General features: G+C 39.2%; 1 protein-coding gene across 1 annotated transcript in view; it reads right to left on the bottom strand.

Annotated features, from left to right (window-relative positions):
- The window catches only part of LOC110465666, a 29,559-nt gene extending 24,581 nt beyond the window's left edge, over window positions 1-4,978 (bottom strand). The window contains exon 1 of the mRNA XM_021521624.1: window positions 4,547-4,978. Within this exon, the coding sequence (XP_021377299.1) occupies window positions 4,547-4,978 (432 nt within the window). The remainder of the gene's footprint in view (window positions 1-4,546) is intronic.
- Window positions 4,979-12,563: the final 7,585 nt, after the last annotated feature.

Raw genomic sequence — 12,563 nt, 5'->3', positions numbered from 1 at the left:
AGTTCAATCGGTCCAGCAGAACTTGACTTTAAGTTTGAAATAGGTTTTCAAAATGGCGGCCGTGGCGGCCATATTGGATTTCTGATCGACCCGAAAAATAACAACACTTTGTCAGGACCATGAGGCGATCATTCCTACCAACTTTCAGTTCAATCGGTCCAGCAGAACTTGACTTTAAGTTTGAAATAGGTTTTCAAAATGGCGGCCGTGGCGGCCATATTGGATTTCTGATCGACCCGAAAAATAACAACACTTTGTCAGGACCATGAGGCGATCATTCCTACCAACTTTCAGTTCAATCGGTCCAGCAGAACTTGACTTTAAGTTTGAAATAGGTTTTCAAAATGGCGGCCGTGGCGGCCATATTGGATTTCTGATCGACCCGAAAAATAACAACACTTTGTCAGGACCATGAGGCGATCATTCCTACCAACTTTCAGTTCAATCGGTCCAGCAGAACTTGACTTTAAGTTTGAAATAGGTTTTCAAAATGGCGGCCGTGGCGGCCATATTGGATTTCTGATCGACCCGAAAAATAACAACACTTTGTCAGGACCATGAGGCGATCATTCCTACCAACTTTCAGTTCAATCGGTCCAGCAGAACTTGACTTTAAGTTTGAAATAGGTTTTCAAAATGGCGGCCGTGGCGGCCATATTGGATTTCTGATCGACCCGAAAAATAACAACACTTTGTCAGGACCATGAGGCGATCATTCCTACCAACTTTCAGTTCAATCGGTCCAGCAGAACTTGACTTTAAGTTTGAAATAGGTTTTCAAAATGGCGGCCGTGGCGGCCATATTGGATTTCTGATCGACCCGAAAAATAACAACACTTTGTCAGGACCATGAGGCGATCATTCCTACCAACTTTCAGTTCAATCGGTCCAGCAGAACTTGACTTTAAGTTTGAAATAGGTTTTCAAAATGGCGGCCGTGGCGGCCATATTGGATTTCTGATCGACCCGAAAAATAACAACACTTTGTCAGGACCATGAGGCGATCATTCCTACCAACTTTCAGTTCAATCGGTCCAGCAGAACTTGACTTTAAGTTTGAAATAGGTTTTCAAAATGGCGGCCGTGGCGGCCATATTGGATTTCTGATCGACCCGAAAAATAACAACACTTTGTCAGGACCATGAGGCGATCATTCCTACCAACTTTCAGTTCAATCGGTCCAGCAGAACTTGACTTTAAGTTTGAAATAGGTTTTCAAAATGGCGGCCGTGGCGGCCATATTGGATTTCTGATCGACCCGAAAAATAACAACACTTTGTCAGGACCATGAGGCGATCATTCCTACCAACTTTCAGTTCAATCGGTCCAGCAGAACTTGACTTTAAGTTTGAAATAGGTTTTCAAAATGGCGGCCGTGGCGGCCATATTGGATTTCTGATCGACCCGAAAAATAACAACACTTTGTCAGGACCATGAGGCGATCATTCCTACCAACTTTCAGTTCAATCGGTCCAGCAGAACTTGACTTTAAGTTTGAAATAGGTTTTCAAAATGGCGGCCGTGGCGGCCATATTGGATTTCTGATCGACCCGAAAAATAACAACACTTTGTCAGGACCATGAGGCGATCATTCCTACCAACTTTCAGTTCAATCGGTCCAGCAGAACTTGACTTTAAGTTTGAAATAGGTTTTCAAAATGGCGGCCGTGGCGGCCATATTGGATTTCTGATCGACCCGAAAAATAACAACACTTTGTCAGGACCATGAGGCGATCATTCCTACCAACTTTCAGTTCAATCGGTCCAGCAGAACTTGACTTTAAGTTTGAAATAGGTTTTCAAAATGGCGGCCGTGGCGGCCATATTGGATTTCTGATCGACCCGAAAAATAACAACACTTTGTCAGGACCATGAGGCGATCATTCCTACCAACTTTCAGTTCAATCGGTCCAGCAGAACTTGACTTTAAGTTTGAAATAGGTTTTCAAAATGGCGGCCGTGGCGGCCATATTGGATTTCTGATCGACCCGAAAAATAACAACACTTTGTCAGGACCATGAGGCGATCATTCCTACCAACTTTCAGTTCAATCGGTCCAGCAGAACTTGACTTTAAGTTTGAAATAGGTTTTCAAAATGGCGGCCGTGGCGGCCATATTGGATTTCTGATCGACCCGAAAAATAACAACACTTTGTCAGGACCATGAGGCGATCATTCCTACCAACTTTCAGTTCAATCGGTCCAGCAGAACTTGACTTTAAGTTTGAAATAGGTTTTCAAAATGGCGGCCGTGGCGGCCATATTGGATTTCTGATCGACCCGAAAAATAACAACACTTTGTCAGGACCATGAGGCGATCATTCCTACCAACTTTCAGTTCAATCGGTCCAGCAGAACTTGACTTTAAGTTTGAAATAGGTTTTCAAAATGGCGGCCGTGGCGGCCATATTGGATTTCTGATCGACCCGAAAAATAACAACACTTTGTCAGGACCATGAGGCGATCATTCCTACCAACTTTCAGTTCAATCGGTCCAGCAGAACTTGACTTTAAGTTTGAAATAGGTTTTCAAAATGGCGGCCGTGGCGGCCATATTGGATTTCTGATCGACCCGAAAAATAACAACACTTTGTCAGGACCATGAGGCGATCATTCCTACCAACTTTCAGTTCAATCGGTCCAGCAGAACTTGACTTTAAGTTTGAAATAGGTTTTCAAAATGGCGGCCGTGGCGGCCATATTGGATTTCTGATCGACCCGAAAAATAACAACACTTTGTCAGGACCATGAGGCGATCATTCCTACCAACTTTCAGTTCAATCGGTCCAGCAGAACTTGACTTTAAGTTTGAAATAGGTTTTCAAAATGGCGGCCGTGGCGGCCATATTGGATTTCTGATCGACCCGAAAAATAACAACACTTTGTCAGGACCATGAGGCGATCATTCCTACCAACTTTCAGTTCAATCGGTCCAGCAGAACTTGACTTTAAGTTTGAAATAGGTTTTCAAAATGGCGGCCGTGGCGGCCATATTGGATTTCTGATCGACCCGAAAAATAACAACACTTTGTCAGGACCATGAGGCGATCATTCCTACCAACTTTCAGTTCAATCGGTCCAGCAGAACTTGACTTTAAGTTTGAAATAGGTTTTCAAAATGGCGGCCGTGGCGGCCATATTGGATTTCTGATCGACCCGAAAAATAACAACACTTTGTCAGGACCATGAGGCGATCATTCCTACCAACTTTCAGTTCAATCGGTCCAGCAGAACTTGACTTTAAGTTTGAAATAGGTTTTCAAAATGGCGGCCGTGGCGGCCATATTGGATTTCTGATCGACCCGAAAAATAACAACACTTTGTCAGGACCATGAGGCGATCATTCCTACCAACTTTCAGTTCAATCGGTCCAGCAGAACTTGACTTTAAGTTTGAAATAGGTTTTCAAAATGGCGGCCGTGGCGGCCATATTGGATTTCTGATCGACCCGAAAAATAACAACACTTTGTCAGGACCATGAGGCGATCATTCCTACCAACTTTCAGTTCAATCGGTCCAGCAGAACTTGACTTTAAGTTTGAAATAGGTTTTCAAAATGGCGGCCGTGGCGGCCATATTGGATTTCTGATCGACCCGAAAAATAACAACACTTTGTCAGGACCATGAGGCGATCATTCCTACCAACTTTCAGTTCAATCGGTCCAGCAGAACTTGACTTTAAGTTTGAAATAGGTTTTCAAAATGGCGGCCGTGGCGGCCATATTGGATTTCTGATCGACCCGAAAAATAACAACACTTTGTCAGGACCATGAGGCGATCATTCCTACCAACTTTCAGTTCAATCGGTCCAGCAGAACTTGACTTTAAGTTTGAAATAGGTTTTCAAAATGGCGGCCGTGGCGGCCATATTGGATTTCTGATCGACCCGAAAAATAACAACACTTTGTCAGGACCATGAGGCGATCATTCCTACCAACTTTCAGTTCAATCGGTCCAGCAGAACTTGACTTTAAGTTTGAAATAGGTTTTCAAAATGGCGGCCGTGGCGGCCATATTGGATTTCTGATCGACCCGAAAAATAACAACACTTTGTCAGGACCATGAGGCGATCATTCCTACCAACTTTCAGTTCAATCGGTCCAGCAGAACTTGACTTTAAGTTTGAAATAGGTTTTCAAAATGGCGGCCGTGGCGGCCATATTGGATTTCTGATCGACCCGAAAAATAACAACACTTTGTCAGGACCATGAGGCGATCATTCCTACCAACTTTTAGTTCAATCGGCCCAGCAGAACTTGACTTTAAGTTTGAAATGTAAAATGTTAACGGACGACGGACGACGGACGACGACGGACGAAAACGGATAGCAATAGGTCACTTGAGCTAAAGCTCAGGTGACCTAAAAACTTATTTTAAACTGTTGAATTTGTTATTTATCACTGACAAAGGATAAATCGGCATGTGAATTAGTCAAAAACAATATAAATGATGTACATGTCCATACTAATGAATTATTAAGTTCAAATATAACACATTCTTGAATTACTTGAATTGAATTATCCCTTGCATAATTAACATTGCTTACCTGATATCGTACGCTAGGGAGCGGAATTGATTCCTGCAGTCTACAATTTAAGTTGTCTAGTTCATCTTTCATCTTCTCCATTTCCTTTCTATATGTGTTTGACGCCTTCATGGCTGGTGTGATGCCAGGTTCGTCGTCAGGGAAGTAGTTTTTTGGCCTTATATTACGTCTAATTGTTTCAAAAGCGAGATCAAAGAACTCATCTTTGTTTTCAGATGTGTGTCCTACAAACCAGGCTCCCAGTTTCTCCCACTGTTCGTCGACAGGGTTGTAGTTGATGGCGACCTGCTTATTCTGATATCTGAAATTTTCGTTTTCCATACTCCTTGGTTGTCCCCCTGCATATCTAGGATGGAGAAAATAATACACCTGCTGATCTCGCTGCATGAGCGTAAGTGGCGTCTTATGTGAACACGCACAACTTCCACCCATCCCGACCCGCTGGACTGGGGATTTACATATGTTACCTGCATATATTCGGGATCTCTAAGACGACCAAAACAAATCTGCTGCAACCATTGCAATCTTTATTTTTCTATCTACTTCTGAAGTACCTTTCGTTTTGGTGCATAACTCACATGCAAAACGTTCGCCCATGTAAGGTTCTGTCTGCATGCCGGGATATATAACGTAGTCCTTGAAATAGTACTTGTTCATTCTAACAATTTATCTTATCCTAATTTACAGAGCTTTTCTCATTAAATCAACGTAAAATTGAAGATATTGATTCTTGCCTAACGTTCAGTAAAAAGGGTAATGACAATAGCAGACTCACCCGTTGTCAGTGTAATGCAACACACATGGAGGCAACCCTAAATTACCCTAGCCGTTGATAACACGTTAAACCCTGTATTACCAAATATACCTTGGTTGTATTGTGAAGAAAAGAACACCGTTATGATCAACAAAATATTAAGCTTTACACATTTGACTTCATTTAATACTGCCGTCGAACGACGGGACGTATACCTGCGTTACATGAGTTGGCGGCCTACCGGACGGGCGCGCACAAGGTGTCTGCGCGATATGTCAAGTAATTAACTTCAAACTACATAATACCTACATATGTAAGACAAGTTCGATCATTAAAAATAAAGTTGACCGAGATATACCCTCTTAAACATTGTTTTAATGGTGTCCGCTTGATATCTCAAAATATTTTCTACTGTTTATTTTAAACTTTAGTAGACGGTTATTTATAATACCAAGAGGCCCATGGGCCTTAACGGTCACCTGGGTCCTGATATATCTATAAAGAGAGTCGATTTTTTTTTTTGCAAAACATGACCAGAAATAGTATCCAACTGTTGTTTACGCAGTTATGTCTCCGTAATCCGTGTCGAAACAATATATTCCATACAATATGGCGAGTACAAAAACGCTTCTGCATGAGACTCTTGAATTACTTTCGAATATATATAATCTTATTTATTTTCTTTGCCATTGACGAAGCACACACATTATACTATAACGCGGTGTATAACTGAAACGGCCTATCCTTACTGCTTCATCGGCACATACAGAAAATCCAGACATAAGTCCTTATTAATTTATTATCAAAATGAATGACATTTTTGGGAAAACATGGATTTACAGATTACTTTATTCAATCAAGTCATGTGTCAAATTGAAATTTTACTTACAATTGCGGCTTCTTGAATCCACCAATCCGTAGCGTTTGACTGTGTTTTAAGATATCGTGTTTTCGACCTTGTGTAAGCTACTTGAATGTAGACCGTCAGGAAGACATCATTATGCTAATCAAATTTCAAGCTATATGATTCGTCATCGGTCTGCTTTTAGATGTTACGCCTCTGTACATTTGCATTTAGCGAATCAGCGTCATTTACCTTTATGCTTAAAATGTATTTGTTAATAAAATATTTCAACGATTGGAAACAGAATTTTCCATTGTATGCCTTCTGTAATGCAAGTTCGAAAATATATCTATAAGAATTAATAAGGCATTAATGAATAAAAATTACGAGATGCTTTATGAATATTAAACATATCAGTCCAAAGCAGCTGATACTGTAGCAGTTTATGCAATCTGCAGCGAGCAACATCTGCTTATTGTCTGTGTGACTGAATAAACAGCTTGAGGGTTAATGATGTTGTCTTGAGGTAATGCCTACTGCTATATTATAAATACTTTTTTCAATTTCTAATTCTAGTTATAATGGAGACTATTACAGAAGTCCTCCAAACTGACCCTATATTCGCAAATGCTTGGATAGAATTTACAATGCCATCATAAACTTGCATACTAAGTTTAAGCAAAAGAAGACAGTTAGTGACCGTTGGCATCATCTTGGCGAAAACTTTGAAATGTTTGAAACAATCAGACTTTTTATACCTTTGACATTGGGGTCAAGGTCACAATGACTAAATGACAGTGTATTGCAAATTGTCTATGGGTGCTATACTTCAAGATTAATTTAGATATCCTTAACGATTTAAACGTTATAGCAAGATGTTCCTGAATAAATAACACATTTTTGACCTTTGACATCGGGATTATGGTCACAATAATCTAATGACAGTGCACTGCAGTCTCTGGAAGATGCAGGCATGCCTCAAATATCTTCAAGATATCTTTAACGGTTTTAAAGGTCTGACCCGGACAGAACGAGAACCAGAACCAGAAAAACAAGAACTACTAATACAAAATATCTCCATTCATTATAAGAGGAGATCAATAGCAACAACATGTTTTCCATCAAATATTTTGCTTTCTATTGGTTAATTTATATAAAATGATATAACAGATACATAAAGCCAAACATGAATACACTGTATCATCCAGCTGTTTCGTCCTTTTAGGAATCATTACTGATGCTAGGGGACAAACTGTTGAAATATAATAATGATGATATACATCATTTGATACAGTGCCCTATATCATTAACATAAGCCTCTCTAAAGCTCTTTACAGTACATAGATAGTAAATCAGCATATACATTAATGAATACAATTAAATATGTATGTGTACATACAATTAAATATGTATGTGTACATACAATTAAATATGTATGTGTACATAATGAAGTGTGTATATAATGAAGTGTGTCACTACTCAAAATAGATTTCTATCATCAATGTTACAGACAACCTTGGGGACTAATCATCTACCAGAAATGTCTACCACTTTGTATCTTGGACGATGACCGCAACACACGCACAGGTGATGGCACCTTTAACGGAGGAGTGTTTATAAGGCCCTTTTTTGGGCCCCAGTATATCCGGGTTTTCACCTCCTTAATTTGTTCAAAGATGTCCTTATGTTTTACATGCGCAAGAACTAAGGTAAAGATTTGACTGGAGGTGGGTTTTTGGGGTACCTAAAGGGGTAGGGTTAATCACAAATATAATTTTCTGTTTTCAAAATGAGCTCAAACAACCCAAATAATACCATTTCTATTGCTGAAAACATTTGTAAATTAAACAAGCATATATGAAAGAATGCAAAATGACCGAATTCAATGGTTACTTATAGGTTGTTTATATAAAACGGAGGATTAAGTCAGGGGGTTGATTTAGGTAATTTACAATGGAAAAGTGTTTTGTTTTCTCAATAATTTCCTTTCTAATTCATAGTTTGAGTTGAATTTTACAATTGTACTCCTTTTAGTACAAAGCCAAAAACGAATACAATGTATCATCCAGCTGTTTCGTCCTTTCAGGACTCATTACTGATGCTAGGGGCCAAACTGTTGAAAATGTAAATTGTATTAACTACTGAGGAAACAGGTGAGCGGGTACGTAAAGCCCATCAATTTAAAATTGTTAATCAATACTTGTAAATTTTAATTTTAAATTTGATAATAATAATAATAATAGACAACATTTGATATAGTGCCCTATCTCACTAACATAAGCCTCTCTAAAGCACTTCACAGTACATAGATATAAAATTAGCATATACATTAATGAATACAATTTAATATGTATGTACATATAATGAAGTGTGTATATAATGAAGCGTGTCACTACTCAAAATAGATTTCTACCATCAATGTTAAAGCCGACCTCGGGGACTAATCATCTACCAGAAATGTCTACCACTTTGTATCTTGAACGATGACCGTAACACACGCACAGTTAATGGCACCTTTAACGGAGGAGTGTTGATAAGGCCCTTTTTTGGGCCCCAGTATATCCGGGTTTTCACCTCCTTAATTTGTTCAAAGATGTCCTTATGTTTTACATGCGCAAGAACTAAGGTTAAGGTTTGACCGGAGGTGGGGTTTTGGGCTACCTAAAGGGGATTTTGTTTGTTTGTTTGATTTTGTTTAACGTCCTATTAACAGCTAAGGTCATTTAAGGACGGCCTCCCCTGTGTGCAAGATGCATGCGTGTAGTGTATGTGTGTGTATTTTGGGAGGCTGCGATATGTTCGTGTTTGTCTCCTTGTGATAGCGCGGAACTGATGCCGACTTTATAGTGCTACCCCACTGAAACATACTGCCGAAGACACCCAGCAGGACGCCCCACCCGGTCACATTATACTGACAACGGGCGAACCAGTCGTCCCACTCCTAACTTGCTGAGCGTTAAGCAGGAGTAGAAACTACCATTGTTAAAGACTTTGGTATGTCTCGGCCAGGGGACAGAACCCAAAGCCTTCCTCACAGGGACGAACGCTCAACAAATGGCCCAAAGTGAGGCATTGTCAAGGGAGACATTAGGAAGAAGAAAGTTATTTATAAAGGAGAGAAGAGATAAGGTCCCAAATTTAGTCGCCTCTTACAATCATGCAATTGGGGGCAGCAAGTACAATTCTTACGCCCTACCTGCAGAGCAGACCTAAAGACCTAAAGGGGAAGGGTAAATCAAAAATATAATTTGCTGTTTTCAAAATGAGCTCAAACAACCCAAATAAATACTATTTCTATTGTTGAAAACATTTGTAAACTAAACAAGCATATATCAAAGAATGCAAATGACAAAATTTAACTGTTACTTATAGATTATTTTATATAAAACGGAGGATTCAGTCAGGGGGTTGATATATGTAATTTACAATTGAAAAGTGTTTTGTTTTCTCAATAATTTCCTTTCTAATTCATAGTTTGGGTTGAATTTTACAATTGTACTCCTTTTAGTACAAAGCCAAAAACGAATACAATGTATCATCCAGCTGTTTCGTCCTTTTAGGACTCATTACTGATGCTAGGGGCCAAACTGTTGAAAATGTAAATTGTATTAACTACTGAGGAAACAGGTGAGCGGGTACGTAAAGCCCATCAATTTAAAATTGTTAATCAATACTTGTAAATTTTAATTTTAAATTTGATAATAATAATAATAGACAACATTTGATATAGTGCCCTATCTCACTAACATAAGCCTCTCTAAAGCACTTCACAGTACATAGATATAAAATTAGCATATACATTAATGAATACAATTTAATATGTATGTGTACATAATGAAGTGTGTATATAATGAAGCGTGTCATTACCCAAAATAGATTTCTATCATCAATGTTACAGCCAACCTCGGAGACTAATCATCCACCAGAAATGTCTGCCACTTTGTATCTTGGACGATAACCGTAACACACGCACAGGTGATGGCACTTTTAAAGGACGAGTGTTTATAAGGCCCTTTTTTGGGCCCCAGTATATCCGGGTTTTCACCTCCTTAATTTGTTCAAAGATGTCCTTATGTTTTACATGCGCAATAACTAAGGTAAATGTTTGACCGGAGGTGGGTTTTTTGGGTACCTAAATGGGTAGGGTAAATCACAAATATAATTTGCTGTTTTCAAAATGAGCTCAAACAACACAAATAAATACTATTTCTATTGTTGAAAACATGTGTAAATTAAACAGGCATATATCAAAGAATGCAAATGACATAATGTAACTGTTACTTATAGAGGTGTTTATATATAAAACGGAGGATTAAGTTGATTGCATCTGGAGACTTTAAGCAGCTGTCACTTCAGGGTGATGGAAAGTACTGCTTTGAAAGCCACATATTTGCCAAGACATTTCCTGACCTTAACCAAAGTAAGTGTATATTATTTTTTATATAATTCTACTCTTGCTTTGATACACATAAATCTATAAGTACATGCTTGTCTGGTCCACCTTTCACTTTCCTACATTTGCAAATTTGTTTATTCATCCATGAAAGAAGGGAGACTCAGATATTTCAAATTTTGTATTCATGTTGAATATGGATATTTGTGGCAGATTAGTGGTGATTTTAGTGTCAATATTTAATTGCAAATTAAAATATATATAAGTTTTAGTGACATTTCCAAAGAGCAAATATGTTAAGAGAATGAGTAATGTCCATGTTTGAAATGAAAATAAATGTACATTTACCTTTTTTTACTTAGGTTATGCTCCAACACGAGGATGATTTGATAGCAGCAGTGAACGAGCTGTGTAATGGAGCACCTTCACAGCAGACTTTACAATTAATGAAAACTCTTGACAGGCCAATAGAAAACATAAATGGAACCAATCTTGATGCTAGCTATGTCAATCACGAGATGCTGGATCAGATGGAAGGAGAACCACAGGTGTATAAGGCCCTAGATGAAGGTTTGTCGATTTCAATTTTGTGTGAGACTATGTGATGTATATTAAATTCTAACACGATTCGTTTGCAACGCGTGTTTTGATTGGATACGAACCATGTTCTAATCTGCGATAGAATCATGATCAATCGTGTTAAGCTCCTCCCATCGCACTTATGCCACGCCCCGTTTCAAACCAAAACAATATGGCGTCAAGCTCGCCTCTTAGCGAAATCCTGCTGATAAGGCTAGTAGGCAACAGAACAGAAACGACCGATGAAATAAATGTATTTGTTGAATGAGTTCTAAAGTAAAGAGTACACATTCCTTGTTCTTACCTCCATTTATTACTGAAACGTTCGTTCCATCCGTGTGAAGGCATCTATTTAGACCCGAAATCAAATGAAACATGTCACATGTGTCGTATGCATTAACACAAAACTCTTCACAAATCTATACAAATAATCACCGATTTTGTCGATAAGCACAGATTAGTATGCATACTGACATGGACATGTAGGAACTTGGTCAATATTAATCCTAATGTGTCGTATATACTTTGGTAACAGGACTTCCACGATCAATCCAAATGTTCCGCCTCGTCAACAAACAGATCGAGCGCTCGCCAGTATGGGCGGGGCCAAAGGAGCGACTTTTGAAAGCTTCTTTCTGAGTTCAAANTTAGTTGTTCGTTATTTATCACACATTTTCGCATAATTGTACCAAACTACTAAGTATTAGCTGTTTACAGCAATCATCGGTGGCTTGCTATTTTGTTACTTTATCGACGCTTCATAAACCAATCGTTATTGTTTCAAGATGGAGGGTAAATGTGTTGGAGAAGGGTGTCAAGTATACTTCAAGAAACGTAGTGGCAATAAGAACAGAAGTGCACGCAATGTAAATAGTCCACAATATAAATGGCTCCTAGATACGCTGGTGCAACAAGGATTGATGTCAGCAAAGGAACAAGCACTTATTTGCCAGAAGTGCTACATGAAGTATCTTCGGAACAAAAATCAGCCTGAACCTGAACCCGAGCAGAACCAGGAAATAGAGGAAGAAGACGACTCCCCGTCCCATATCCTGCCGTTGCTGACCCTTCATGATCTTTTGAATGGATCATCTTCACACAAAAAATGCTGTCTCTGTCTTGTTACCTTTGCAAGAAATGGAACAAAATCATCAGTCTTACCAAAACGTGCAAGACATCACCTGATCTATTCACACAAACTGTGGTGTCCCACCTCATCCCGCGTCTGCTCCATTCACCTTATTGGTAACGACTTAGATCCGTCTACAGAGGTTGTCCTTGATGGTAGAGGTTCCTTGGAATCTCAGTTACCATCAAAATCGTCCGAAATCATTAATGACCTCCTAGAGGTGTCGCACGTCCTTTCACAGAACCAGTCTGCGTTTACAATAAGCTTTTCTTCTCTTGATGACTCGGCATGCATGGCCTGGACAGGTTGGTCCAAAGA

The sequence above is a fragment of the Mizuhopecten yessoensis genome, unplaced genomic scaffold (assembly GCF_002113885.1).
Source record: "Mizuhopecten yessoensis strain PY_sf001 unplaced genomic scaffold, ASM211388v2 scaffold11097, whole genome shotgun sequence".
Taxonomy (NCBI): domain Eukaryota; kingdom Metazoa; phylum Mollusca; class Bivalvia; order Pectinida; family Pectinidae; genus Mizuhopecten; species Mizuhopecten yessoensis.
The sequence above is the reverse complement of the archived record's forward strand: the minus strand, read 5'-3'. Positions and strand labels throughout refer to the sequence as shown.